This window comes from Triticum urartu, chromosome 3A (genome assembly GCF_056163025.1).
Source record: "Triticum urartu cultivar PI428250 chromosome 3A, HENAU_Tu73, whole genome shotgun sequence".
Lineage (NCBI taxonomy): Eukaryota > Viridiplantae > Streptophyta > Magnoliopsida > Poales > Poaceae > Triticum > Triticum urartu.
The window spans coordinates 639,116,457-639,144,426 of record NC_141875.1 but is presented as its reverse complement, the minus strand read 5'-3'; the positions used below and the strand labels follow the sequence as shown (position 1 = coordinate 639,144,426).

At 44.7% G+C, this 27,970-nt stretch overlaps 1 protein-coding gene across 1 annotated transcript; it reads right to left on the bottom strand.

Moving 5' to 3' along the window:
- Nucleotides 1-20,660: 20,660 nt before the first annotated feature.
- Nucleotides 20,661-25,405, bottom strand: LOC125545678 (aldehyde dehydrogenase family 2 member C4). Its single transcript, XM_048709701.1, has 6 exons — nt 25,185-25,405; nt 22,411-22,553; nt 21,666-22,313; nt 21,433-21,570; nt 21,156-21,355; nt 20,661-21,032 (listed from the first exon to the last, which is right to left on the bottom strand). Exons 1-6 carry the CDS (start codon nt 25,282-25,284, stop codon nt 20,759-20,761), a joined length of 1,503 nt encoding a protein of 500 aa, XP_048565658.1. The 5' UTR covers nt 25,285-25,405; the 3' UTR covers nt 20,661-20,758.
- Nucleotides 25,406-27,970: the final 2,565 nt, after the last annotated feature.

Genomic DNA, 27,970 nt, shown 5'->3' with positions numbered 1-27,970 from the left:
GAAGGGTATGGGTATCTCTATGGGTAAGAGGCTATACCCGTGCCCTATCCATGACTTGACGGGTAGGGTATGGATACTACTCGTGGGTATAAAATTGCGCCTAGACCCACGTGTAAAATTGCCATCCTTCACGCGATAATGACGAGGTCGCCATACTATCCCACCGTTGTGCATGGAGAACGACTCGTCTCATTACATATGCATGTGTCCTGTGCACTGCATTCACCGTCATTGTGGTGAGGAGCAACTAGTGTTTCCCAAGGCGTATAGTCACCAGTTTAGTGATAATTTTGTTGCCAATCGACTTTTCTACCCCTATGTAATCACTTGTGATGTGATGTTATCTCAAAAATTAGTGTTTTAATCCCTGAAAGTGTGTACGTGGATTTTTTAGTTGATGTAACAAAAAAACAGAAGAAAATAAAAAGGAAAACATATATGGATGTTGTAGCGGCTCTGTGTTTGTGCACAATGACCACATCCCATATTCGAATGAAGCTCGCTTCATATCCCATATGGTGACTGACGATACATATGGCGACTTTGCTAGAGTTGCTCTTATGGTTGGATTTTTTTACTCCAACGCAAACTGAGGTTGTGTGCATGCAATTAGTAGTTGGTACCCTGTTTGGAGAAATATGAAATCCTTATTTATAAAGGATGGATTTTACTAACTCAAAATGAAGTTGATGCCCTATTTGGAGAAATATGAAATCCTTTTTTATGAGGGGTGGATTTCATCGACTCAAAATGGAGCATCAAACAATACAAACACAATGACCACACATTCTTCTTTTTACAACATCAGTCTTGGAAAAAAAATAGAACACAATCAATATCAACGCTAACACATGCAAAGAATCAAATAGCAAAATCATACAAGACCAAACCAATTGCCTAGGCAAACGAAAAATAAAATAAAGAAGTTATTTGATGCCACAAGAAAAAACAAAAAGAGTAAGATTTTCTATGAAATTTAGTACATATGATTCTTTAGAAAAAATTCTAAACGATTCAAACCCTCCAAAAATCCTATGGAGTTCCTTTGAATCAAAGGAGCCCTAAATTCCACTTTTCGGGGAATACCCATCTCCTAACCTTTGTGGTTGGATCTAGCGATGATAAATTTCACATGTCGTTTTGTTTTCTTCCCTTGGGCATCACTGTTGGAGAGATTTCTCATAGTACAGTGTTACCAACAATAGTGGTTGAAATTGATGGTCATGTGTGTGTTATTCAATGTTGGCTATGTGTATGTCTCGACTAATTTTTGACATTACGTTGATTGATATGCTAAGTGTACTTAGTATCATTTCGATGTGAATATATTTTCTTTATAATTCCTCATAAATACATCTTTTTTTGGCATTTTTAACCACCTGCACAAGTGTAATTATAGAAGGGCCACCTGCGTGAAATTGGCAAAAACAACCTGCCCCGCGATGGCAAGTGTGGCATGACACTTGCCGCAACAGCCTGTGCTGTCAACATCGCCATTCCACGGGGACGGTGCACAATACGCGCGGGGAGACGATGAACAGTGTTGCTGCCATAGCCTGTGGCAGGAAGCGCCACGTGTCGCTTGCCGCACTTGCCGCCACAGGGCGGGGTCTTTTTTGACAGTTCCACTCCGAGATGGTCCTTATTGTGATTACACTCGCACACAGTGGCCTATATAATATCAAAAATTCGAATACTCCAGTGTCGAAAGAAATTTCCACGGACGGAACTGGCCCAAATGAGTGCACTTTGAAAAACGTTGACCTAGTAGATGGGTGTGGCCAGCGAGAATAGTTTAAACCCCGCCTATACCCCCTCAAAAAAAAACCCCCGCCTATACTCGGCGACGGTGGCGGTGTTTGACCAGTATATCGTCGCACGCCGGCTGATTCCCGATGAATCCCGGCGGATTCCTCAGCCTGGGCTCAAACGGAACTCGCCAGTCTGTGCGTACGTACGCCTCCTGTCCCGGCCCCGGGGAGGGGGTCAGGCTGGCGGCGCCGAGGCGTCGCCATGTGCGGCGTCGCCGTGGAGGTGGAGGGACATGACGTTATGGTGCGCTCGGTTCCGACGGGTGGATATCATAAACTAGGCCACCCAGAGGGAATTTCATCATAAACAACGCTGGTTTATCGAGCCTACGTGCCCTGCTGGCCGCGGTGGGGATTTGCGGTTGCGGCGTCTCTGGGCTCTCTGATGCGCCCCGGCGACCGGATGTGGGCCGGGATGCGCTTGTTTTCTTCTTCCCTTTCTTCTTTTTGTGTTGGGTGTCTTTAAATTTCTGAATAAAGAGGTCCTGATGAGGTGCGTCCGTGGAGGATAAGGCAATCATGAGCGGCGCGTTTCTGTGTGCGCGCGTACGTGGTTTTGTCCGGTATTGATGCATGGATGGAGGGGTGTTTCTGTGTTTGGTGGCGCTCGTCTGCGCCAAACAGATCGGATGCGGCGAAATGCGTATGTATGTGTGTGTATATATTAAACCACTTCAGGATCTATTGGTGGTATTATTTCTATGTGCATTCGTTATCTTGGGAAATGGAGATTCGTGTTTCCATCAACGGGGATAATGTATGTGCACGTATGTACATACACATCGGACTCACGATGCTAGCCAGGGCGTGAAAAACAATCCAAGGAAGAAGAGAAGCCACCCTCTGAAAATGGAGAGGAAGTTGCAAGCGAAGACAGTTAACGTGCCTTTTTGTTTTCGCGAGGGATGACGTATTTTTTATGCCCATTCGTCTGGTATCTTGGGAGATGGAGATTTATCCGTAGGTATCATATTCAAATACATGCATATAATGGACTCGCGGAGGTAGAGAGGAGATGAAACAAAATAACATGTCGAAGAAGAAGATAATGATGATGACGATGAGTAAACTATGAGTGGTGCAATTTTAGGCAAGGTCGCACTGATCGTTGAAGGTTAGCATGGTGTAAAAATGATTACATCGTACATTTAAAGAAAATTACAGTAAACCATTGCAACAACACATAAGACTTTAAATTATGACTAGAGCTCACATTCGAGCGACATTTTTCAAAGACAACTCATGTCCTCGAAACCTCCTGAGGCCCCCGCCTCGCCTTCGTTGGAGACATGGGCGTTGACCATCGATCATGTCTCCTCCTCCTCTCTTCCCCCTCCCGGCCGCCGCCGAAGGACGCCGGAGGCAAAGCGTGCACGACTGATGGTTGTCGGTGTTAAAACCGGCGGATCTCGGGTAGGGGGTCCGAAACTGTGCGTCTAAGGCGGATGGTGACAGGAGGCGTTTACCCAGGTTCAGGCCCTCTCGATGGAGGTAATATCCTACTTCCTACTTGATTGATCTTCATGATATGAGTATTACAAGAGTTGATCTACCACGAGATCGGAGAGGCTAAACCCTAGAAGCTAGCCTACGGTATGATTGTTGTTGTCCTACGGACCAAACCCTCCGGTTTATATAGACACCGGAGGGGGTTAGGGTTACACAGAGTCGGTTACAAGGGAGGAGATCTATATATCCGAATTGCCAAGCTTGCCTTCCACGCAAAGGAGAGTCCCATCCGGACACGGGACGAAGTCTTCAATCTTGTATCTTCATAGTCCAACAGTCCGACCAAGGGATATAGTCCGGCTGTCCGAGGACCCCCTAATCCAGGACTCCCTCAGTAGCCCCTGAACCAGGCTTCAATGACGATGAGTCCGGCGCGCAGATTGTCTTCGGCATTGCAAGGCGGGTTCCTCCTTCGAATACTCCATAGAAGATTTTGAACACAAGGATAGTGTACGGTTTTGCAAAACAAATTTCACATACCACCGTAGAGAGTATAATATTTTCAAAAATCTAATCAGCTGACAACTTTTCATGACATCACGCCATGGCCTCGGTGTAACGCCCCGAGACCGATGTGCCAGGTGTCATCTAGTTATTCGCTGTTATTGCCTTGTCATTTCTTGCGTGTCATGCATTGCATATCATGTCATCATGTGCATTTCATGTGCATATGTGTTCGTTCATGCATCCGAGCATTTTCCCTGTTGTCCGTTTTGCATTCCGGCGCTCCGTTCTCCTCCGGTGGTCATTTTACCTTCTTCTCGTGTGTGGGGATTAAACATTTCCGGATTGGACCAAGACTTGTCAAGCGGACTTGGTTTACTACCGGTAGACCGCCTGTCAAGTTTCGTACCATTTGGATTTCGTTTGATACTCCAACGGTTAACCGAGGGACCAAAAAGGCCTCGTGTGTGTTGCAGCCCAACACCCCTCCATTTTGGCCCAAAACCCACCTAAACCCTCTCCATCATCTCGGTCGTTTGATCACGATCGCGTGGCCGAAAACCGCACCTCATTTGAACTCTCCTAGCTCCATCTACCTATATATATGTCATCTTCCCCAAAATTTCGCGGATGAACCCTAGCTCCTCCTACCTCGCGCCACCGGACAAATTTCTCCCACACCGGACATGTCCGCGCCGGCCTCCCCAGCCAACCACGCGCTGCCACCTCACCGCCGCCGTCCTCTCTCTCCTCCCACCGCGGCCGCAGCCCGCGGAGCCCATCCGGGGCCCGCGCGGGCCCAGATCTCACCGCCGCTCCCCCGCAGGTCGTCCCGCCCGAGCTCGCGGCTCGTCCCGCCGGCCGCCGAGTGCGCCGCGCTCGCGCCGTTCATCCCGCGCGCCGGCCACCTCCGAGCGCCGCTGCCCCGCCGATGCACCGGCGCCCGCCGCCAAGCCGCGCCGGCCACCTCCGTCGCCGGCGCATCGCCGGAGCGCTCCGCCACCCCGCGCCACCATCCGGATCCGCGCCTCGCCGCCCGGGCTCGCCGAGCTCCGCCGCCGGAGCTCCTCCTCGCCGGCATCGAGCTCGCCGGAGCCCCGCTCCGGTCGGATCCGAGCCGTCCCGCACCACCTCATCCCACGTTGACTTTTCCCGCGGGGTAAAATTTCACTAAGTCCCCAAAATTTCCAGATTCAAATGCCCATGTTCATCGTGTCGTAACTTTGCATCTGTAGCTCCGATTCATGCATATAGCATATCTAAATGTTCGTCTCATAGAGTACATCATTTCATCTCATTGCATCATTTTCATTTGAGTTCATCTTGATGCCCGAAATGCTGTTAGAAGAGTGCTATTTGAGATAGTTGCCAGATTTGCTGATCCAATTAGATATTTGTCATTTTTGCCATGATTATTGTGTGCATGATATGCCCATGAGCTCTACATATGTTTTGTTTTATGCCTTGTCATCTTTCCAGAGGTGCAATCCATGTATTTTTGTGATGTGTGTGGTGACTAGCAAAAGCTTGCAAAGTGGAGCATTCGTTAATGCTGATTTCAGGGACTTAGCATTTCCACTAAGTCCTTGATCTGTTTATCTCAATATGCCATATGTTCATGTTGTTTCCTAGTGATCCATGCCTCTTTTGAGGATGATCAGTAAGGATGATTTGTTAATCTTGTAGTGCTCTATCCATTCATGTCTTTGTTTGCAATTATGGAGCACCCTAGCTTGAGTCAATCGAGCTCTACTTTTGCTATTTCGTGAATCTGGGTAGATTGTCTACTTGTTAGCAATTTTGCCGAGGATGTTGTAGTCGATCCATGCATGCTATGTTATTGTTCTTGCCATTTCTAGCTTGTATTTTGTGTATTCTTGATGGGTGTATGCTTAGTTTGTCATGTCATGCTCTGTAGTGAGTGCATCGAGCTTGTAAACATGCCTACTTGATATCTGTTTTGCATGCTCCAGTTTTTCACTAAGTCTGTGATCTGATTGTGTTTTTGCCATGTTCACATGCTTGCAATTGTATTGTCTGGTCCCTTTTCGCTCAAGGTCACTAAGGGAATTTTGTTAAGCTCTTTGAGTAGCTTCATGCCATGCTTTACCTTGCCATGTTAAGTTCCTGTAGCATATAGTTTTCATGCTCCAAAGTGTGCTACCTGATCTGAAATTCCAGGCTTGTATTAATTTCACTAAGTCCGAAACCTGTTTACCAATTGCACTTTTGCCATGCTGGTTTAAACCTGTTAATGGATGAATTGGTCGTAGCTCAGTGCTAGTCTTTTGTTAAGCATCATGAATGGATCCCTGCCATGTATTTTGATGCCATGTTTGAGTGTTGTAGCATGTCCATCTTGTTGCATCTAGTTGGCTACTTGCTGTAAAACACAGACCGGTGCCATATTTGAATTGCTTGCCATTCCCAAACCGTAACTCCGATTCCGGCGTTCTTTATATCGTTTTCAAGAGATTTCATCTCACCTTTCCAGTGGCACACTTGGATTTCCAAGTTGAGGCCAGGTTCATTCATCTCTTGTCAAATCATGCATATGCATCGCATACCGCATCCCGCATATCATATCATGTTCATGTGTTGGTTGTTTACTATATTGTGTGCTTCTTTCCGGTGTTTGCTTCTTCGGGTTGGTTCTAGTAACGTCGCGTTTGTGAGGAACCGTTCGACTACGTCCGTTTGTCTTCTTCATGGACTCGTTCTTCTTCCTTGCGGGATTTCAGGAAAGATGATCATACCCTCGAAATCACTTCTATCTTTGCTTGCTAGTTGCTCGCTCTTTTGCTATGCCTATGCTGCGATACCTACCACTTGCTTATCATGCCTCCCATATTGTTGAACCAAGCCTCTAACCCACCTTGCCCTAGCAAACGTTGTTTGGCTATGTTACCGCTTTGCTCAGCCCCTCTTATAGCATTGTTAGTTGCAGGTGAAGATTGAAGTATGTTCCTTGTTGGAACATGGAGTTGTTGTTCCCTGTTGGAACATGTTTACTTGTTGGGATATCACTATATATCTTATTTAATTAATGCATCTATATACTTGGTAAAGGGTGGAAGGCTCGGCCTTATGCCTAGTGTTTTGTTCCACTCTTGCCGCCCTAGTTTCCGTCATATCGGTGTTATGTTCCCAGATTTTGCGTTCCTTACGCGGTTGGGTAATAATGGGAACCCCTTGACAGTTCGCCTTGAGTAAAACTCTTCCAGCAATGCCCAACATTGGTTTTACCATTCGCCACCTAGCCTTTTCTTTTCCTTGGGGGTCGCGCGCCCAAGGGTCATCATTTTTTTAAACCCCCGGGCCAGTGCTCCTCTGAGTGTTGGTCAAACTTGTCAGCCGCTGGTGGCCACCAGGGGCAACTCTGGGCTGGCCTACCGGAAGTTTGGACAATCCGGTGTGCCCTGAGAAAGAGATATGTGCAGCTCCTATCGGGATTTGTCGACACATTCGGGCGGTGTTGCTGGTTTAGTTTTACCTTGTCGAAATGTCTTGTAACTGGGATTCCGAGTCTGATCGGGTCTTCCCGCTAGGAGGTCTATTCCTTCGTTGACCGTGAGAGCTTGTCATGGGCTAAGTTGGGACACCCCTACAGGGATTTGAACTTTCGAAAGCCGTGCCCGCGGTTATGGGCAGATGGGAATTTGTTAATGTCCGGTTGTAGAAAACCTAAAGTTGACCTTAATTAAAATGCATCAACCGCGTGTGTAACCGTGATGGTCTCTTCTCGACGGGGTCCGGGAAGTGAACACGGTGTTGGAGTTATGCTTGACATAGGTTGTTCTAGGATCACTTCTTGATCATAGTTTCTCGACCGTGCTTCGCCTTCTCTTCTCGCTCTCTTTTGCGTATGTTAGCCACCATATATGCTAGTCGCTTGCTGCAGCTCCATCTCATACCTTTTACCTTACCCATAAGCTTAAATAGTCTTGATCGCGAGGGTGCGAGATTGCTGAGTCCCCGTGGCTCACAGATACTTCCAAAACCAGCTTGCAGGTGCCGTTGAACCGTGCAGATGACGCAACCAAGCTCAGGAGGAGCTCGATGAAGATCTTGTCCTTGTGTTGATTCGTTCTAGTTGATCAGTAGTGGAGCCCAGTTGGGGTTGATCGGGGGACCTTGTCGCTTTTGGGGTTCTTCTTTTATTTTGGTTCCGTAGTCGGACCTTGTGTGTATCTGGTTGATGTAATGCTTTATTCATGTAATTGTGTGAAGTGGCGATTGTAAGCCAACTATGTATCTTTTCCCTTATTGTATTACATGGGTTGTTTGCGAAGATTACCTCACTTGCGACATTGCTTTCAATGCGGTTATGCCTCTAAGTCGTGCTTCGGCACGTGGGAGATATAGCCGCATCGAGGGCGTTACACCTGGTTATTATTTGAACCGTTTTTCTCAACCGGCTACTGCACATATTGCGAGGCGGTTTTCTTGGCATGTCTCGTCGAAGCAGAGATCGTGTCCCCTTATCCCGGGATCCTCATCAATACGGGTGTGGGTAACCCAACCGCTCCATCGATCACGTCGCTTGGGGAATAAGCGAGTTTTACCAGGCAAGTGGGGAGGCACGCAATTTCTTCCGCCCTTATAAAGGGGTAAGGGTTCCACCTTTTTACCCACGTCTTCTTCTCTCCTGCCCATCCATTCTTGCGCACTCGAGCTCCAACGCCCAAGTTCGCATTTTCTCCGAAGAACCACTCCAAATATGTCCGGAGCGGGAAGCAAGTGGATGGCCTCTACCGTCCGGAAGGACATCAAGAAACTTCGGGAGGCCGGGTATCTAGCCCAGAAAATCGGCCACCGTCTCCCGACGGCGGGACAGATCGTCCCTACCCCGGAACCCCACGAAAGGGTCGTATTCCTCCCTCACTTTATCCGCGGGCTAGGGTTTCCCCTCCACCCATTTGTTCGCGGCATCATGTATTATTACGGGATCGATTTTGATGATCTATCCCCCAATTCCTTCCTCAACATCTCGACATTCATTGTCGTGTGCAAGGCTTTTCTCCACATCCCGCCACACTTCGGCCTATGGCTGAAGATCTTTAATGTGAAGCCCAAGGTAGTGGGCGGTGAGCACGCTGAGTGCGGGGCGCTATGGTGAGCAAGATACCCAACGTCACATGGCCAACAGGTGCCTTCAATGATTCTGTCAGGGAGTGGCAACAAGAGTGGTTTTACATTACTGAGCCGCGCGGCGCGAAGTGGGCCGCTGCTCCCGAGTTCCGATCCGGAGCCCCTCTGCGGCTCACGTCCTGGCTCAAGAAGGGCCTGGACTGGTCTTCATCCGACGAACTGTTGGCGCTCCAGACGCGCGTCAAGGATATGGAAGACAAGAATATCGAACTTGTCAATGTAGTCCATGTGATGTTAGTCCGTCGGATCCTACCTTGTCAACACGGGACTTGCAATCTATGGGAATTCGATCCAGCCAAGCACCAGACCCTGCGAGAGCTCTTTGGCTCCTCGCACGAAGACATCTGGAAGGTGCTTTTTAAGCCCGACAAATCATGGCCGGACTCAGCCGAGGACCGCGGGTACCAACTGTCCTGCCCTGCAGGCTCGGTAAGTTGCCATACGTTTTATTCGCATAACTCAAGGGAAATGCTTAATGTGTTTTACACAACTCTCCTAGGGCTGGACGAAGAAGGCGGGGCGGATCCAATGTCCGGCCCCACTGCCCGAAGAACCGGCCGACCCAGTTCTGACAAAGATGTTGGACCCGACGCCTTACAAGGTGCCGGAGAAGAAGACCGAAAAGGAGGCCAAAAAGACCCAGGGCGGCCTTCGTCACCGTGCCCGACCCGCCTCCGAAGAGGACGAGGAGGAGGAGGAAGACGAATCCCTAGCGGGAGGGAGAAAGAAGAGGACGGCCTCCGTACACTTGGAGGCCGAGTCGCTTAAAAGGGGAAAAACTCTTCTTTCGAAAGAGTCCACTGCCGTCGCCAGTAGCAGTCCGGCGTGGGATCCTAGGGCCCAACCCCTAGTGAACTCGTAAGTGTATAAAATCTGAACACGTTCATGTGTCCGGACCCATCATGGCATAATATTTTAACCTGAGCCATATTTTGTGTAGTCCGACGGGGTCCCGTTCCGAACAATCCTCGTCAGAGGACTTGCTAAGCTCGGATGCTATGGAAAGCGGGACGCCTCCGAAGGCCCCTCCCCCCAAATATGTGATCAACACCAAGGCTTCGTCCCAGAGGGACTCCATCCAAGGAGGGGCGGAGAAAATCGTGAATGCGGCGCCTGGAGGTCAAACTTCAGGGGCCAGAGACATGGGGGAGAAAATCCCCACAGGAGTCGACGGCGGGGACCATCTTAAATTCGGCCCCCAGCCGGACACAGTTTCAGAGACCCATACGGCTCCGGAATCAAGCAGGCGGCCTTCCCCGGCTAGAGAGGGCGTCCCTGTTCCACCGGCAACCTCTGCCCAACCACAGGCGTTGGGTGCTTTATTGGCGGCGCTGAAGAGCGCCTCCATCGTCGGTGAACACCGTGCTCTTATGGGTGTGGTGATTGAGAAGATCCAGTCTGCTGAAAATGGACTGAATGAAGCCTGCATCGATCTTATAAGAGGTTTTGAGGTATGTTTTATACGGTTTCGAAGAGTGTCATAGTATGGATAGTAGTCCCTGATACACTGTCCGGTGAACGAAAGAACTGGACAGAGGATCAAATATATTTTTCGCAGGAAGACTCATTTGATGACATCTATCTCTCTTCTTTTGTAAGCAGGTGTCTGTAGCGGCTACTGCCTCTCATACCGTGGAGGTTTCCGAACTGAATCAAAGTCTGGAGCGGGCCGAAGTGGAGCTTGGCCTGATGAAAAGGCAGTTGGAAGATCAACAAGGTATGAACAAATCATGTTTGCTTTCAGTGCGAATGAATTTTCAGTATGATAGAATATGTGTCATGATTTTCGCCAGGGGTGATGACCGAAGTCGAGGCTCTGAAGAAGGTTGTTACCGAGGCCGAGGAAAAGGCAGCCGCAGAGCAGGCTCTTCGTGAGAAGCACGAGGCCAAGGTTGTGGAAGCTAAGCGAGAGCTCCAAGAGGCCATGAAAAAATGCGAGACCCTGGAGCAGAGTTTAACGGAGAAAGAATCCTAACTCACCAGGGCTCATCAGGCCGTGTGCGATGCCCAAGGCGCCCTGCAGGAGATCCAAGAGGCAAGGGAGATCACGGCGGGTAAGGCCTTCTTCCATGTAAAGCAAGTATTTGAGGAGAAAATTATGCTTTATAATTTTAAGTTCGGATTTCTCCAGGGGTATTTGCGGAACTTCCTCGCAGCATATCGGATGCCGCCCAATTCTACCGAGCCGAAGAGGGGAATACTGTGGATAAGCTCTTCTGGCCGCAGTATCTGGCACCGAATTATCCGGTGCCTTTTACCGATCAACTGAAACAGTTGATCGAACTGCATAAGGCGGCCGAACTAGCCATGAAGGATTTGATTATCTGGCTATGGCCCGCCGAGGCGATTTCAGGTAGCTACTTCGGGCTCATGAAGCGACTTGTTAGTGTCTGCCCTCGACTTGACGTCATCAAGCGGTCGGTCTGTATAGAAGGTGCACGAATGGCCTTTGCCCACGCAAAGGTGCACTGGGGGAAGATGGATGCTGAGAAGCTGATGACCGAGGGACCGCCAGAGGGAAAGGAGCACAGCAAGCCCGAATTGTATTATGAAAGTGTCCTGAAAGGATCCTGCCTTGCGGCAGAGTAATGCACCAAGGACATTATATTTCCATGAATATAGTCATGTTGTCCTTTGTAATGCGTGAACAAGGTCATTTCTATTATTTATTGCCTATTATAAAAGTTTACCCTCCTGCGCGGCCGTTTTATATATTAAATCTGAGAGTTGGCCAGTCGTCGGCTTCTGCCCCCTCGTAAGAAATAGGGGGGGGGTCGGGATAAACCTGATCACTCTTTACCCCAGTTTTGGGTCCTTTGAAGGAGGTGTTCAACACAGCGAACCAGGCAATCGGACTATAGGGCTTTATCATTCTCACTTAGCCATAGGAGCATTAGGAAGGTAGGCGCAGCCCCTAGTGTTCGGAAGACCGCATGAGGAGCCCTATAGGCACCTGATCGGAAGAAGAACCGATCCATCGCACGCTGCATTGGTTATGGCATTATGCGGGAGAAATCCTTAAAGATTTTACAACCTCTCGAATAGCTGACCAGCTCTCGCCGTATCATGACAGTCAGTTTTCGGCTTTCTCTACTGAGGTGCTTGATACGTCTCCAACGTATCTATAATTTTTGATTGCTCCATGCTATATTATCTACTGTTTTAGACATTATTGGGCTTTATTATCAAATTTTATATTATTTTTGGGACTAACCTATTAACAGGAGGCACAGCCCAGAATTGCTGTTTTTTGCCTGTTTTAGGGTTTCGAAGAAAAGGAATATCAAACGGAGTCCAAACGGAATGAAACCTTCGGAAACGTGATTTTCTCATCAGATAAGACCCAGGAGACTTGGACCCTCCGTCAAGAAAGCCACGAGGCAGTCACGAGGGTGGAGGGCGCCCCCCCTAGGGCGCGCCCCCTGCCTCGTGGGCCCCTCGAAGCTCCACCGACGTACTTCTTCCTCCTATATATATCCACGTACCCCCAAACAATCGGGGACAGAGCCAAAAACCTAATTCCACCGCCGCAACTTTCTGTATCCACGAGATCCCATCTTGGGGCCTGTTCCGGAGCTCTGCCGGAGGGGGCATCGATCACGGAGGGCTTCTACATCATCATCCAAGCCTCTCCGATGAAGTGTGAGTAGTTTACTTCAGACCTACGGGTCCATAGCTAGTAGCTAGATGGCTTCTTCTCTCTTTTTGGATCTCAATACAATGTTCTCCCCCTCTCTCGTGGAGATCTATTCGATGTAATCTTCTTTTTGCGGTGTGTTTGTTGAGACCGATGAATTGTGGGTTTATGATCAAGTCTATCTACGAATAATATTTGAATCTTTTTTGAATTCTTTTATGTATGATTGGTTATCTTTGCAAGTCTCTTTGAATTATCAGTTTGGTTTGGCCTACTAGATTGGTTGTTCTTGCCATGGGAGAAGTGCTTAGCTTTGGGTTCGATCTTGCGGTGTCCTTACCCAGTGATAGAAGGGGCAGCAAGGCACGTATTGTATCGTTGCCATCGAGGATAACAAGATGGGATTTTTTTATCATATTGCATGAAACTATCCCTCTACATCATGTCATCTTGCTTAAGGCGTTACTCTGTTTTTAAGTTAATACTCTAGATGCATGCTCACCACCGTGCGTGAGTAATTCCATCGTAGGCTTGCTGGACGGTGATGGGTTGGATGGGATCTATCATGTAATTGAGTTAGTTTTGGTAGGGTTTAATCCCTAGTGTCCACTATGTTCTGAGATTGATGTTGCTATGACTTTGCTATGCTTAATGCTTGTCACTAGGGCCTGAGTGCCATGATTTCAGATCTGAACCTATTATGTTTTCATCAATATATGAGTGTTCTCGATCCTATCTTGCAAGTCTATAGTCACCTATTATGTGTTATGATCCGTTAACTCCGAAGTGACAATAATTGGGATACTTACCGGTGATGACCGTAGTTTGAGGAGTTCATGTATTCACTATGTGTTAAAGCTTTGTTCTGGTTCTCTATTAAAAGGAGGCCTTAATATCCCTTAGTTTCCGTAAGGACCCCGCTGCCACGGGAGGGTAGGACAAAAGATGTCATGCAAGTTCTTTTCCATAAGCACGTATGACTATATTCGGAATACATTCCTACATTATATCAATGAACTGGAGCTAGTTCTGTGTCACCCTAGGTTATGACTGTTATATGATGAACCGCATCCGGCATAATTCTTCATCACTGATCCATTGCCTACGAGCTTTCCATATATTGTTCTCCGCTTATTTACTTTTCCGTTGCTATTGCTATCATCACTACAAAATACCAAAAACATTGCTTTTACTACCGTTACCTTTTGTTACCGTTATCACTACTATCATATTACTTTGCTACTAAACACTTTGCTGCAGATATTAAGTTTCCAGGTGTGGTTGAATTGATAACTCAACTGCTAATACTTGAGAATATTCTTTGGCTCCCCTTGTGTCGAATCAACAAATTTGGGTTGAATACTCTACCCTCGAAAACTGTTGCGATCCCCTATACTTGTGGGTTATCAGTCGATGAGGATCAATGTTGCTATTTTGCCCTTTCTTTTTCATTTTCATTCGTCGACATAGCGTTGGTCTTCTAAGACTTTGCTATGTGTCGGCGTGATCGTGTGTGTGTGCTGGTATTGGCTGGTGCATCTTAGATATGTAGATGTTCGGTGTATACTTATTGTGTTTTGTATCTCCTTGATTTTCATCATGAGTTCATAAAATCACCTTGGGGGGGGGGCTCTAAATTATGACATGGTAACTCTAATTTTCTAACTGTAACGATGCAAACAAATTCAATTTAGACATCACATGAGACTCTAAATTATGGCATCGTTCAGGGTTAGTATGTTTTCAGACTATATATTGGCTTATTGCCTATCCACTGCGACGGGTCGTACATATAATTTTTTTTAGAGGGAGCATAGATATTCAAATAGGTATGATTGCTACCAGAAAAAATAGACTTTTGTTTCCGACTGGGTCAACACTTATTGCCTTAGGAAAGAGACTATAATTATATTTGGTAAGCCAATAAGACATGGGTGAGGTTGAGATAATTTAAAAACCCGGTGGGGGAATCAAAATGGGGAGGGGTTAACATACCAAAGCTCGGACGGATAAATGAGTGACACATGAACATTATTCTTTTATTTTAAATATAAGTAGGAGAGTTTGGGTTAGGATAGAGAGGGGATTCATGGTCCTATGAAAAATTCTTCACCAAACTTTAAGGGGTTGTCATGTTTTAGAAAAACTACATCCACTTAATCCTTAGAACTAAACAAGCAAGTTAGAACAGTATGGCAGCGGAATAAAGTAAATTGCAAAAAAGTAAAAAAAAGTTGAGTTAATGAAATGTGAATAAGGGCCTCGATGATGTTTTTCAAGTGATTTGGATAATTGTTGATATCCTACTCCACGTAGATGGAGGCTTTGAACCAAATGGTTCTAGGATCACAAGGATCTCAATCGTGTCACTCACGACTCACCAAGCGGCCCACCAAGCGCAACTGTAGGGTTAGAATATTAACTAGAGGGGATTCCCAAAAAAATAGAGCGGGTGCATGAGTGATTTTAACACAAAAAATTGTTTTGAAAAAGCAAGTTCATCAAAGAAAAATAGACTAGCCAGAAACAACACAATGTAGTCTAAAGAAATACTAAGCAAATACCGTACTAATTTAAGTAAACATGCAACTAGTACATCTAAATCAGAGGAAAGAAGTACCCTAGATAGCATGATAATGCGATAGTAGTACAAGTAAATTAGCCTTACGAACAAGCAAACACACTTCAGAATGCAAAGGCTGAATACACAACAAAACGTGATGACATGCAGCAGAAACATATATTCGGCAAAGTCTTCAAAGAAGGGAGGAACCAATTTCTTGAGAGACGCAAAGTACACAATGTAAAGGGAGGGTGAACAAATTGGAACCGGTTTACTCGATGAAGACACGTGGTTTGTTTACCCTAGTTCAAGTTGTTGGCATAACTCTACGTCTCGGTTGGAGTGGCTGAGTTGCAGCTCAGAAGACACAAAAGTCTTCACCTTATTCTTTTTTAGCTAAGTTCAACAGAACCCGCCCAAAAACTTGTGGTAGATCTTGAGGTGATCTCCGGACCTTCACAAAATTGTTCTACAACAAGTCCACAAATTAGATGTTCTGAACGATGCCTAACCGTCTGGAAGATGCATAGTCTTCGAGAGTAATAGGATTCTATTTAGCTTCGACACATTAGTATCTTAACCATTTTTTTCATTAATCATTGAAAACCCACAAGAGGACACCAGATGCACTTACAATCTCCCCCTTTTTTATTGATGACAAAACTAGTTAAAGCTTAAACATGAATAAACAAAACTTGAGCATTTTGATTCAACGATATAGATACTAAGGCTTCCCTAAGACTTGCGGTATTTGAACAACTTACGTTTTAATGCAAATGCACATGGTAGGGAATGAGTGAGGAACTTCCCCTATATCCTAGAATCAGTGGTTGTGCATTGCGTGTAGATTTATCGTGAATATATGTTTGCATATTTTAAAAATTGTTTTATATAATTTTTAAAATGTTTCAAACTGTATTTGAATCTTTTTAACACGTATTCAAAATGATAATCCAAAACATGTACTTAAAAATGCTAACCATGTATTTAAAAAATGTTATACATACATAAAAATGTTTTAGATGTATACCAAAAATATACAATTGGTATGAAAAAATAGACATCAAAACACATAGTAGAAACAATGTTAATCATTGTATAATATTAAAGGTGTATAAAAATGTTGCTGATATATATGGAAAATTTACAACGAGTATTGAAATGTAGACATGTGTTGGCGTCTTCCCGCATCCGTGTCCGCACACTGATCCCCTATCCATGGATGGATGCGGGAGTAAATCTGCGGGTTGCCGTTAGAGATGTCCTAAGGCTTCCCCTAAGAATTGTGGTATTTGAAAAACGTACGTTTTAATGCAAATGAACGTGGTAGGAAATGAGTGAGGAACTTCCCCTATATCCTAGAATCAGTGGTTGTGCATTGTGTATAGATTTATCATGAATCTATGTTTGCATATTTTAAGAATTGTTTTGTTTAATTTTAAAAAATGTTTCAAAGTGTATTTGAAAAATGTTTAACACGTATTCAAAATGATAATCCAAAACATGTATTTGAAAAAAAATACTAATCATGTATATGAAAAATGTTATAGGTATATAAGAAATATTTTAGATGTGTATAAAAAGTATACAATTGGTATGAAAAACAGTAGACACCAAAACACATAGTCGAAACAATGTTAATCATTGTATAATGTTAAAGGTGCATAAAAAAATGTCGCTGATATATATGCAAAATTTATAATGTGTATTAAAATGTAGACATGTGTTGGAAAAACTGAAGAAAAAATCAAATAAAGAAATAAAGAAACCAAAAAAAGCAGAAGAAAACCGATAAATGAAACCACAAAGAAAAAAATAGAGGTCAGCACAGTAGCGTCGCACCAGAGGCGAGCCGGAGGTACGGCTCACAATAAGCGAGACATAACTCCCGCAAGAATTTCCAGTTCCCCGCTTAATATGTCGAACGGAAAACCCTATACGCCGCTCTCTACGTCGTAATGTCGACGCTTCGCACAGGAATGCGGGAGCGAACGATGCAGTGGGCCGCCCCATTTACTAGCGAAGTTTTTCTTTTCTGTACAGTATTTCTACCGGTTTTGGAGCCTTCTAGAAGATTCATTAATCGGGTTTTTTCCTGGTGGTTTCTTCTTCTAGTTTTCTTGGTTTTTCTTTTTCTTTCCTTTTTATTTTTTCTGTTTCTTTTTCTTTTTTTAAACTTCAAAATTTTCAAAAAAAACAGACTATCAAAACTCTTAACTTTTTTCAAAACATATTTTGTATTCAAATTTTGTTCATGTGTTTTCAAAATTTTCAGAGTTTCAATTTTTTTCCATATTTTTAAAATTTTGTTCACGTTTCCAAATATTGTTCAAAATTTGAAATGTGTTCGTGTTTTCAATAATTGTTCATATTTTCTTTTAAAAATTTGGACTTCCAATATTATTTCATGTTTTAAAAAAATCACTTATTTCAGAAAATTTCGGAATTTGATTTTTTTTCATTTTTTGCAATTTAAGTATTTTATTCATGTTTCTCAAAAAAAATTAGTCATTCAGAATTTTTTTTATTCGTTCACGTGTTCAAAAATTGTTCACATTTTCTATAAAATTCGGACTCTTTTTTCTTGCCTTTAAAAAATTACTTACATTTAGAAAAACCAGATTTTATAGAAAATGTTCAGAATTTAAATATTTTTTTATTGTTTTCAAAATGTTCAATTTATCAAAAATTGTTCAGAATAACGAATTTTTTCAGATTCAAAATTTGATCACGGTTTTCAGGATATGTTTGGAAATTCAGAAACTTAATGGAATTTTAGAAAGAAAAAAATCAATTGTTGTTCACATTTTTCAGAAATTGTTTGCGTTTGCCTAAAAATTGTCTGAATTTAAATAAATTGTTCGATAATTTTTGGAAAATGTTTGTATTGCCGATTTTAGTTCATTAAATGTCGCGGTGCTTAGTAGTCACTGATGAGCACACCCAATATGTCAATGGTCGCGGGATTGAATCCCGGGTATTACGCTCATTTTCGGTGAATTTTCAATATGCACACTGACTATCGTACTAGCGAGCAAGTGGGCCGGCTCATTTTGGTGTAGGCAACGTTTCGGTTTTGGGAACCATCTAGAAGGTTCCAAGCTAGTTTTTACCAGTACGGGGAACCTTCTAGAAGGGCATAAACTGTTTCTCTTCTTTACTTGTTTTCAGGTTTCATTTCTCTTATTCAATTTTTCTGTTTCTTTTTTCCTTTTCTTATTCTATTAAAAAATATGTTCAAAAAATGCCCACTGTTTAAAATTTGTGTGGAAAATTTAAAAATATCATATTCTAAAAAATTGAAATTTGAACAAAAAAAATTGAAATTTGAACAAAAAACCTGAAATTGGAGGAATGGCTCGCGTTTTTGGGAAATGTTCGTAAACTTTGAAACTATTCATGTTTCCAGAAAATCTTCAAATTTTTGGAAAATGTTCGTGTTTATAAAAATGTTCAAATTTTGAAAAGTGTTTCCAAATGGAAAAAAGGTTCATGGTTTCAAAAAATGTTCAAAATTTTGAATAGAATTTACATTTTCAAGAAAAATCAGAAGTTTCGAAAAAAGTGAAAGCTGGAAAAAATATCACATATTAAAAAAATCGTTCACCACATTGGCCGGTTTGCTACAATGTCGGATTGCTCTAGAGCAAGGCCATCTACACTGATCGATTCCTGATTCGCTACAGTCATCGAGCACGCCTATGGCGCTTATACCGAGGCGTAGCTTGCGCTTGCGTTAGGCACCTCCCGAAATGGGTCGGCCAAGTGCGTGATAGGCCACATGTTACTGACTCATATTATTCTTTCCTTTTTAGTATTTTGGTTTTTCTTTCTCTTTTAATTTTTACTTTTGGGTGTTACCCAACCACTCTTACGAGAGAACAAGCGACCACCAACTCATGAACCCTGGTTTACATGTATATCGTGATTTCATTGGGGATGTCAACTTGAGCAACAAAGCAATGTAGAGCGACGATAAGTGGGATGAGCACACAACAACATTCAACCGTAGAACAAGAAGCAACAACATATGTGACACTTACTACCTTGTTGCAGTGCAAAATATCATTCAGGTTTTTGTGAGAAGACAATAAACACTAAGCACAACATCCAAGGGGGCGAGGGCTTGAGCTCCTGCATGGCAACCGTAACATTCTGTAACTATTCGACTGGCCTACTTAGATATTTTCCGGTTTTGGGCACATTTTTTAAATCTGTTTTTCCTTTCGGTTATTTTTCTACTCTTTCATTTTTCGTTCTTTCCTTTCTAATTTTCCTTTTTAGTTTTTATTTCCTTTTTTATTTTGGTCCTTTTGTCATTTCTTATGTTATGCTTTTTTCATATTTTTCCCTTTTATTTTAATTATGCGAACATATTTCAAGATTTTGAATACTTTTTTAGAAATCAAGAACATTTTTAAAAATTCGTGAGATCATTTCTTAAATCATCCATTATTTTTATTGTGAACATTTTTCAAATTCGCGTACTTTTGCAAAAATCGTAAGCTTTCTTGAATTGGTGAACATATTTTTGGAACTCATAAACATTTTTTGGATCGATGAACATTTCTTCAAATACATGAATTTATTTTGCTTTGATAAACAATTTTTTAAATGCATGAACATTTGAACCAATTAGCAGTTTTTGAATTGATGATTTTTTTTAATAGGAACTTTTATGAAATTTGCGTAATTTTTTTCTGTGAAGATGTTTTAGAAATTTATGAACTTTTTTGAGTTGGCAGACATTTTCTGAAATTCGTGACCATTTTTTAATATGCGAACAGTTTTTTAAAAATCATGAACATTTTTTATTCCCCGAATATTTTCAAAATCCTACGCATTTATTGAATTCGCGGACAAAAGGAGAAAAACCGAAATGAAAAACAGGGTGCTTCCCGTCCCATAGATGGGCCAGCCCAAAGGATGCGCGGGGGGGTAGCGGTGGGTGCGCGTTGGCTGGTTTCCAACATGCATTGCGCCAAATAGGAGCACCCCCTTCAGGCCCCTCGCTCTCTGGCTGGCATCTAAGCGCTGAGAGGTGGGGGGCCTTGGATCTTCAAGAGATTTGTGTTTTTGTTAGTGTCTAGAGAGAATCTTGGTATTTTTCAAATAAAGTTATTCTTCTTCTTTTTTTGACGCTGCGATGGAGATAGAGGTTTGTGTCATCACGGATCTAATTATTCGGATATGACGAATTTATGATATTGCAGCATGTTGTTTTTGTTTGTTTGATTCTTTGTGGTGTTGGAATCTTTTCTCGACACCGTGGTGAAATTCTTGTGATTCAACAACCAACATTTCTAAGGGTTCATCCCCGGTCCAAGTACGTTTATCGCTCAAGACTTTTCATTTTTTGGATGATCGACTGAAAGGGACTTTTGAAACTTTTATTGGTAATCAAGTCTGTGCGGGTGAAAGAGTGACAGTATCGCCACTTCAGTCTAACTGCAGCATCTTTACTGAACATTTGGGACTATTTCGTCTTGTAAAGATTAATACCACGAAGAAGATTGACCACCGGTAATAAGTACAACTGCACAAGGAAGCTGAAAGCATTCAGGTGTATAAATGATATATAAAAAGGCAATCTTTCCCACTTTTGTTTCGCCTGTGCTGTTTGTGATCGGATGTCCGTCCAGATCACAGCCAGGGTGTGTTGTAGAGCGGAGTGACCACAGTCTTGGTGTGCAGGTACTTTTCGAGGGCATCCGTGCCCATGTCCTTGCCGAAGCCGCTCATCTTGCAGCCGCCGAACGGGGCGTCGGGGTCGAAGGCGAAGTAGCAGTTAACCCAGACGACCCCGGACCTGACGGACCGCGACACGGTGTTCATGGTGTCGATGTTCTTGGTCACCACGCCGGCGGCCAGGCCATACCGGGTGCTGTTGGCCTTCTGAATCACCTCGTCCACCGTCCTGAAGTAAAAAAAAAAAAACAGTGCACACCCAGTAGTTTCAGGCCGTCAGATCAGTTCCACCCGTGTGTCGACTCAACTGTCAGGTTGAAAATGTTCAGGCAGAGGAAATGTAAACGCCTACTTGAATTTCATGAGAGCCATGACTGGGCCGAAGATTTCCTCTTGCGCAATCGACATGTCATCGGTGACGTCGGTGAAGATGGTGGGCTCGATGTAGTAACCCTTGTCGCTGCAGGGCTTCCCTCCGGTGAGGAGGGTGGCGCCTTCGCTCTTACCGACGTCGATGTACTTGAGCACCTTCTCGTATTGATCCTTGTCAACCTTTATAAGTGTTTGTTAGAGTTTTCTTCTCTGGAAAGCATATATATACAGATGCCGGCAGGTCGATGGATTAGTACCTGAGGGCCTTGATGTACGTTTGGGTTGAAAGGATCTCCGACCACCGATTTCTTGGCAAGCTCGACCGATTTCTTCACAAAGGCGTCGTAGATCCCTTCCTGCACGTATATGCGTGTGCCGGCGACGCAGATCTCGCCCTGTGATGTGACAGTAGCAGCAGAAACCGTGATTGCATGAGAGTTTGATCGAGCCTGTTGCTTGAGCCAGATGACACGGTGAGCACCAGGAGTACCTTGTTCATGTAGGTGGCCATGTTAACGAGGTTGACGGCCATGTCAACGTCGGCGTCGTCAAACACGATGACGGGGGACTTGCCCCCCAGCTCCAGTGAGACGGGCTTGAGGTTGCTCGTGGCCGCAGCCTGCATGACCAGCCGCCCGACCTCCGTGGATCCCGTGAAGCTGATCTTGTCGACGTCCATGTGAGAGGCGATGGCGGCACCGGCCGTGGGTCCAAATCCGGGCACGACGTTGAGAACGCCGTCGGGGATGCCGGCCTCCTTGGCGAGGTGGGCGTAGAAGAGCGCGGAGAGGGGCGTCTGCTCGGCGGGCTTGACGACCATGGTGCAGCCGGCGGCGAGCGCGGGGCTGACCTTGAAGAAGAACATGGTGGTGGGGTAGTTCCAGGGCACGATGTGGCCCACGACGCCGACGGGCTCCTTGAGCGTGTAGCCGTGGAGCGGGCGCGTCATCTTGAGCGTCTCGCCGTGGATCTTGTCGGCGGCGCCGGCGTAGTACCGGAGCAAGTTGGCGCCTCCGGGGATGTCCATCATCTTACCCATCATGAAGAGCTTGCCGGCGTCCACCGTGTCCAGCGCCGCCAGCTCCTCGACGTGCTGGTCGACCAGGTCCGCGAACTTGTGCATGATCCGGGCCCTTGCCTGCGCACGCGCCAAACAAAGAGACGTTGTTAGATAGGCCCAAAATATCTGTCGATGGGCCGAATCATATTGAGTTTACGGAGGCCTTTGTACGTACACAGCCGGGCATTCTGGGCCATGGGCCGTTGTCGAAGGCCTCGCGGGCGGCCTTCACGGCGAGGTCGATGTCGGCCTTGTCTCCCTCGGCGATCCTGGCGATCACCTCGCCGGTGCGTGGGTCCCGCGTCTCGAACGTCTTGCCTGTACATGCATATAAACGTACGTGTTCAATTAATGAAATGAAAGAGTCAAGAAAAGCAAGGAAATGAAATCGCTAATGATTGGTCAGCTGGATGAATCACTGAACTGCATTCTACAGACTGAATTAAAGGCGGGCCTATTTTTCTCGAACAAATATTAAAAACAAGCAGATTCTTTGGGGCCGCATGTACTATGTGATCCTAATGCAGAGCTTCCATGTACTCTATAAGTCTTTATAGAGATTTCACTATGAAGCACATACGGATGTATATAGATGCAATTTAGAGTGTGAATTCACTCATTTTGCTCCGTATGTAGTCCATAGTCGAATCTCTACAAAGACTTATATTTAGGAACGGAGGGAGTACTAGGCTAAGAAAGTACTAATAGTCAGTACATACTACTACCGTTGAACTGCAGAAACCATGCAAAAAAAAAATACTGCAGAGATGTCATATATTATGTTACAGAGGGAGTATGTTATTGCTAAAGGTGTGAATTATTTATCTTCATCGTATAGTTAATTGCAAGAAGGAAAGTTTGTAGTTTGACATTTATGTATGTGTAATAGTGCTACTGTTTAATATGACCATTGAGTGTCTGGTAGTTTACACGGTGAAACTGTAGAAGCTTCGACCAAATTTGAAGGAGAATGCCGGTACTGACAGGACATGGAGTTTTTGAACCCGAACTCACAGTAAAATCCTAAAAAATAGCAGAAGAAAAATTGATTTTTTTGTGACAAACATTGATGCTCCGAAATAGACTATTGTTGGAAGCATTTTGGAGCATCGGTTTTGTATTTTTTGTCCGGACCTCCACAAATGTCTTTCAAAAAACAAATTTGCACGCAGTTAAAACATTCATCAATGTTTGTCACAAAAAAAATTCAGAATTGTTTTAATTTGTTTACTATTTTTTGGATTTTACTGATCATTCGAGAGCATGTGAGCTCGGGATCAAGAGAGCACTTCCGGGTACCGTAATTGTTGGAAATGTTTCTAATGTAAGGTATTTGCTTGTCTCTCCCATACGTTTTACACCACTGCATTCATTAAGATGTGTTCTTCCCTCTTTCTGTTTGAAATTTGAAAAATTGTTTTGCACTATGAAATATTTCATCTTATTTGTGTTCTTGTTCTCTTCCGTAATGCCATATTCGACTGATTTAAGATAGGAAGATATGTGTGTTGCACTTGCTCATAAATTGGTTAAAGTAATGGAATAGAAATGGCACAACTTCAGAGCTGGCTGGGAGTCTACATACATGAAAAAAAAAGACGTTCCGATGCTACATGATCTAAACATTTAATGAAACGTTCTGTTTGTGCTGTTCTGGTTATCTACATGATTTATCTATTCCATTATGCAACTGCAACATGCGGAGCCTGAAATAACAGAAAAGGGGGGCCGAGCGCCATTGAAGCAGACCGGGGAGGGCCAAAGCATAGAAAAATAGTTTTTTAGCACAAATTTTTTACTGATTATGCACGTCGTTATCAGTCGGGTGAAAGCACCGGTAATTTGTATTTGTGGTCTTATACCACGATAATGATGGCGAAGTTAGTCCTATCCCACCATAAAAAAGATGCGGTGACATGGCTCGAGTCACGCCCGTAGGTGTAACCATCAAATAATTCCGTCGGAGCAACAACATGGTTACAAAAAGCAAGCGATCGACTCGAGGGCGGGACAGCGCAAGCAACAAAGATGAGGACGGGCGCAGAGGAGAAATGGGGCCGGCATCGATGGGGGGCCGGCATGCACACGCATGACGAAAGTTACTCGTCGGATCGGACACGCTCGACGATACCCTGAATTGATCGGGCGTCCATCTGTCGTAATCTCGTTGATCATGCATACACTAGTCCCTGGCCGCTGTACGCGTGTGCCTACCTCACCACGGTCACGGTGCTTCTCCGCCGAGCGTCCTCTGCGCCGTCTTGGCGCCGCTGCATTCTCGTCGGCCGGGGGCGCACGTCTTTTACCTCCCTATCCATCCAAGAAGATCTACGCTGCGAGCTCGGCCACACGCTGCTCATCCTCCCCGCTTGCCGCCCGCTCGCCCGCCCTGCTCCACGCCTACCGTCGCGCCGTCGTCCTCGCCATGTGCCGCTGCCGCCTCTCTTTCATATCTCGAGCTTTCTCTCAGTATCTCGCGCAGAGACAGAGAGCAAGCCCAGCACGCAGTGCCTCGCGCCTCCCGCGAGCGGCGGGGCGCCTCCTCTCCGACGCGCTCGCACTCCCTACCGCCGGCCGGCCGCCCTCCAGGGTGCAGGCGCGCACGCGCTCGTCTACGCGGGTGGCCTCCTCTGCCTCGGGCGCCCAGCTCTGCCTCCCCTGCTCCGGAGCTGCCGCGTCGGGACCATCTAGCGCCGGTGCGAGCGTCCCGGATGGGGCGGCGACCAGGGAGGTCACCGATTCCCCGATATTACAGGGGTGTTCGGGCTCCAGATCGGAGAGGCCGGTAAAACGGCGAGGAAATCGGAGCGCTGCTAACAGAATTCTTTCACCTTTCTCCCCTAAGATAACGACCGGCGGAGGGAGTCGGGGTGCTGCTGCTGGACTCGCCCTCGCCCTCGCCCTCACCTACGCGACCGCCGCGGGAAAAGAAAGGGAGGCTGTGCGTACCGGAAGCCGCGTCGACGAACTGGCCATTGATGAAGAGCTTGGTGAACTTGATGTCCAGCTCCGGCACCTCGAACCCCTTGCCGCCGTTCGCTGCCGCCATCGCCGTCGCCCCGTTCCGTTCGGTTCGTCCCTTCCCTTGGCCTCGGTGGAGAGAATGAGCGAGTGAGGGCTCTTGTGTTTGTGTGCGCTACGGTGGAACGGGGTTTGGCCGTTTTAAAGCAGAAAAGGGGGGAGGGGAGGGGAGGGAAACGAAGTCGCAAAGAGCCAGATATGGCAGACTTGTTGACCGTGGACTCTGTGTGTGTGTGTGTGTGTGTGTGTGTTTAGGTTGACTCTGGGTGTGTGTGTGTACGAGCCACGGGTGTATATGTTTCCTCTTCTCCTCGAATTATCCTCTTCTCTTCATTACACGATTATAATGGTTGATCGCAGGAGATTCTTGCAGGCTCTCACCAAAAAGATTTTTGCCTCTCTTCTATATCTATATCTATCTCTATCTCTATTTCTATCTCTATATCTATCTATCTATATCAATTCATATCTATACCAACTAGTAAAGGGAGGTGGAATTATTGCTCCTTCTGGTTAATTCCAACCTCACTGTAGTACTCCCTCCGGTCCTTTTTAGTTCGCATATAAGATTTGATTGAAGTCAAGCCTCGTAAAGTTTGACTAACTTTATAGAAAAAAGTACCAACATTCATAATCTAAAATCAGTATCAATAGATGTGTCATGACTTAAAGTTTCATATTGTATAGCTTTAGCATGGCAGATGTTGATACTTTTTCATATAAATACGGTCAAACTTTGTGAAGTTTGACTTCAGAGAATTCTAATATGCAGAGTAAAAAGGACCGGAGGGAGTACTACCTCCTTTTCAGTTTACAAGTCATGTGCGTATATCTAGGTTGTCAATTTTATCACCTTAATATAAACTATATAACACAAAAATTATATCTTTTGAAAGTAGACACTCTGAAGTTTATGTTGGTATATTTTTTGTAATATATGACTTGTATTAGGTTGGTCAAATTGACAACCTAGGGCTACGCGCACGCCCTGTAAACTGAGAGAGAGGTAGTACATAAAAATCCACCAATCTACATACGTCAGCGGGTAGACAATTAACATGCCCTATTGTAAATAAAAAGCTAGGTGTGGGATTATGTAAGCGCCTAAAGATAAACATAATGAGGACATAATGAGGCCACACCATGAACAAGGAAAAATAATACGGTGGCCAGCTTACACAACATCCATTCCTATCGGACGCGGCCTGGAGGTGGGGGCGTTTGTTTGGCTATGTACAAGGGCAAGCCACAAAGCAAAGACAACTTGTGGCCAACGTGCAGGAGAAGGCAACCAACTTTTTGCATGATTTCTCTTGTGTTTGGTTTTTTTTTTGCATGGAAATTAGTTTCCATGAAAGGAATTATTTTACCATTTGGTCTTCTTTTAAACGGATATCATTTGGTCTTTAGATACATACATAGAGTATAGGTCGCAGAGTCTTCGTATTTAGGGAAGTAACAAAACTAGTAGATTTAAATTCTAAATTTCACTTTGGCAAGAAAAAACATTTTCAAAATTTAAATAATCTAGGCATGCCATTGTTGAGCATAGACATTTATATTGAGAAAAAGTCTAATTTATGTTGCGAACGATTGAACAATAAAAAATTGTGTTACGAAGAAAAAAGAGCACACACGAAGGACGGCTAGGCTATGAGCTCGTGATATGTTTTTTTCCTTCCGTTGCAACGCATGTGCATATTTGCTAGTTATAAGTAAAACATGAACCACAAGTACATGCCCGAACAATGATACATGGTGATGAGGAAGCCTTTAAAGTAGAACATAGAAAAACAAACGACATAGGTCGAACAACGACGCGACCGAGCAAGAATACAGGAGGACCTAAATACTACACCACAACACGACCAACGACACCTGAGTTCCACAATCACACCCTTAAGAGAGAAACGGTGAAAAGTGTTGCCGTCATCACGTCCAAGGAACGGACAAAGGTTTTTACCTAAAACCATGTCAGGGGAAGGGAAACTGCGACAACGTCCCCAAGAGGAGAGCGGCACCCGTGGGCGTTGTCACCGTCAACACCGAAGTGGTAAGCTTTCTCTTGGTTGCATCCTTGTGCCATGAAGGAGCATCACATTCATCTGCCGCACTAAAGTCGAGACCTCCAGAACTAGATTTTGTTGGAAATATGCCCTGTAGGCAATTATATTGTATTATTATATTTTCATATTCTTAATTAAGTATTTATATTTCATGCTATAACTGTTATGATCCTGGAATATGCGATTCAGTGGAAAACTCATATGCATGTGTGGAATGATAAACGGTAAAATAAAAGGTTTATATTCTTGCTCTGGGACTAGCTCAAGTGTTGTTGGTGATCATGTTTTTCGGACCTTAGGGTATCTTTAAGTGTAACGATAGTCCTAAAACAACATTGAGATTATGACGTTGGAACGGTCATATTGAATTGACTCAATCTTGTATGTTATGAATTGAGTTAATATCGTTTGTAATCATTTGTAATAACACCAAGTGTTAACGTGTGATTCTACTTCCTAGACCATGAGAGTATCGTGATCACTTCTTACCGTACGGGGGGCTTTGGGGTTGATCAAACGTCACCTGTAACACGGTAATCACAAAGACAACTTACAGGTTCATTGGAAAGTTTGACAAGTGCCCGGATAGCTCGAAAGTGGGATTTGCTCCTCCGACGATGGAGAGATATTTTTAGGCCCCTCTCGGTG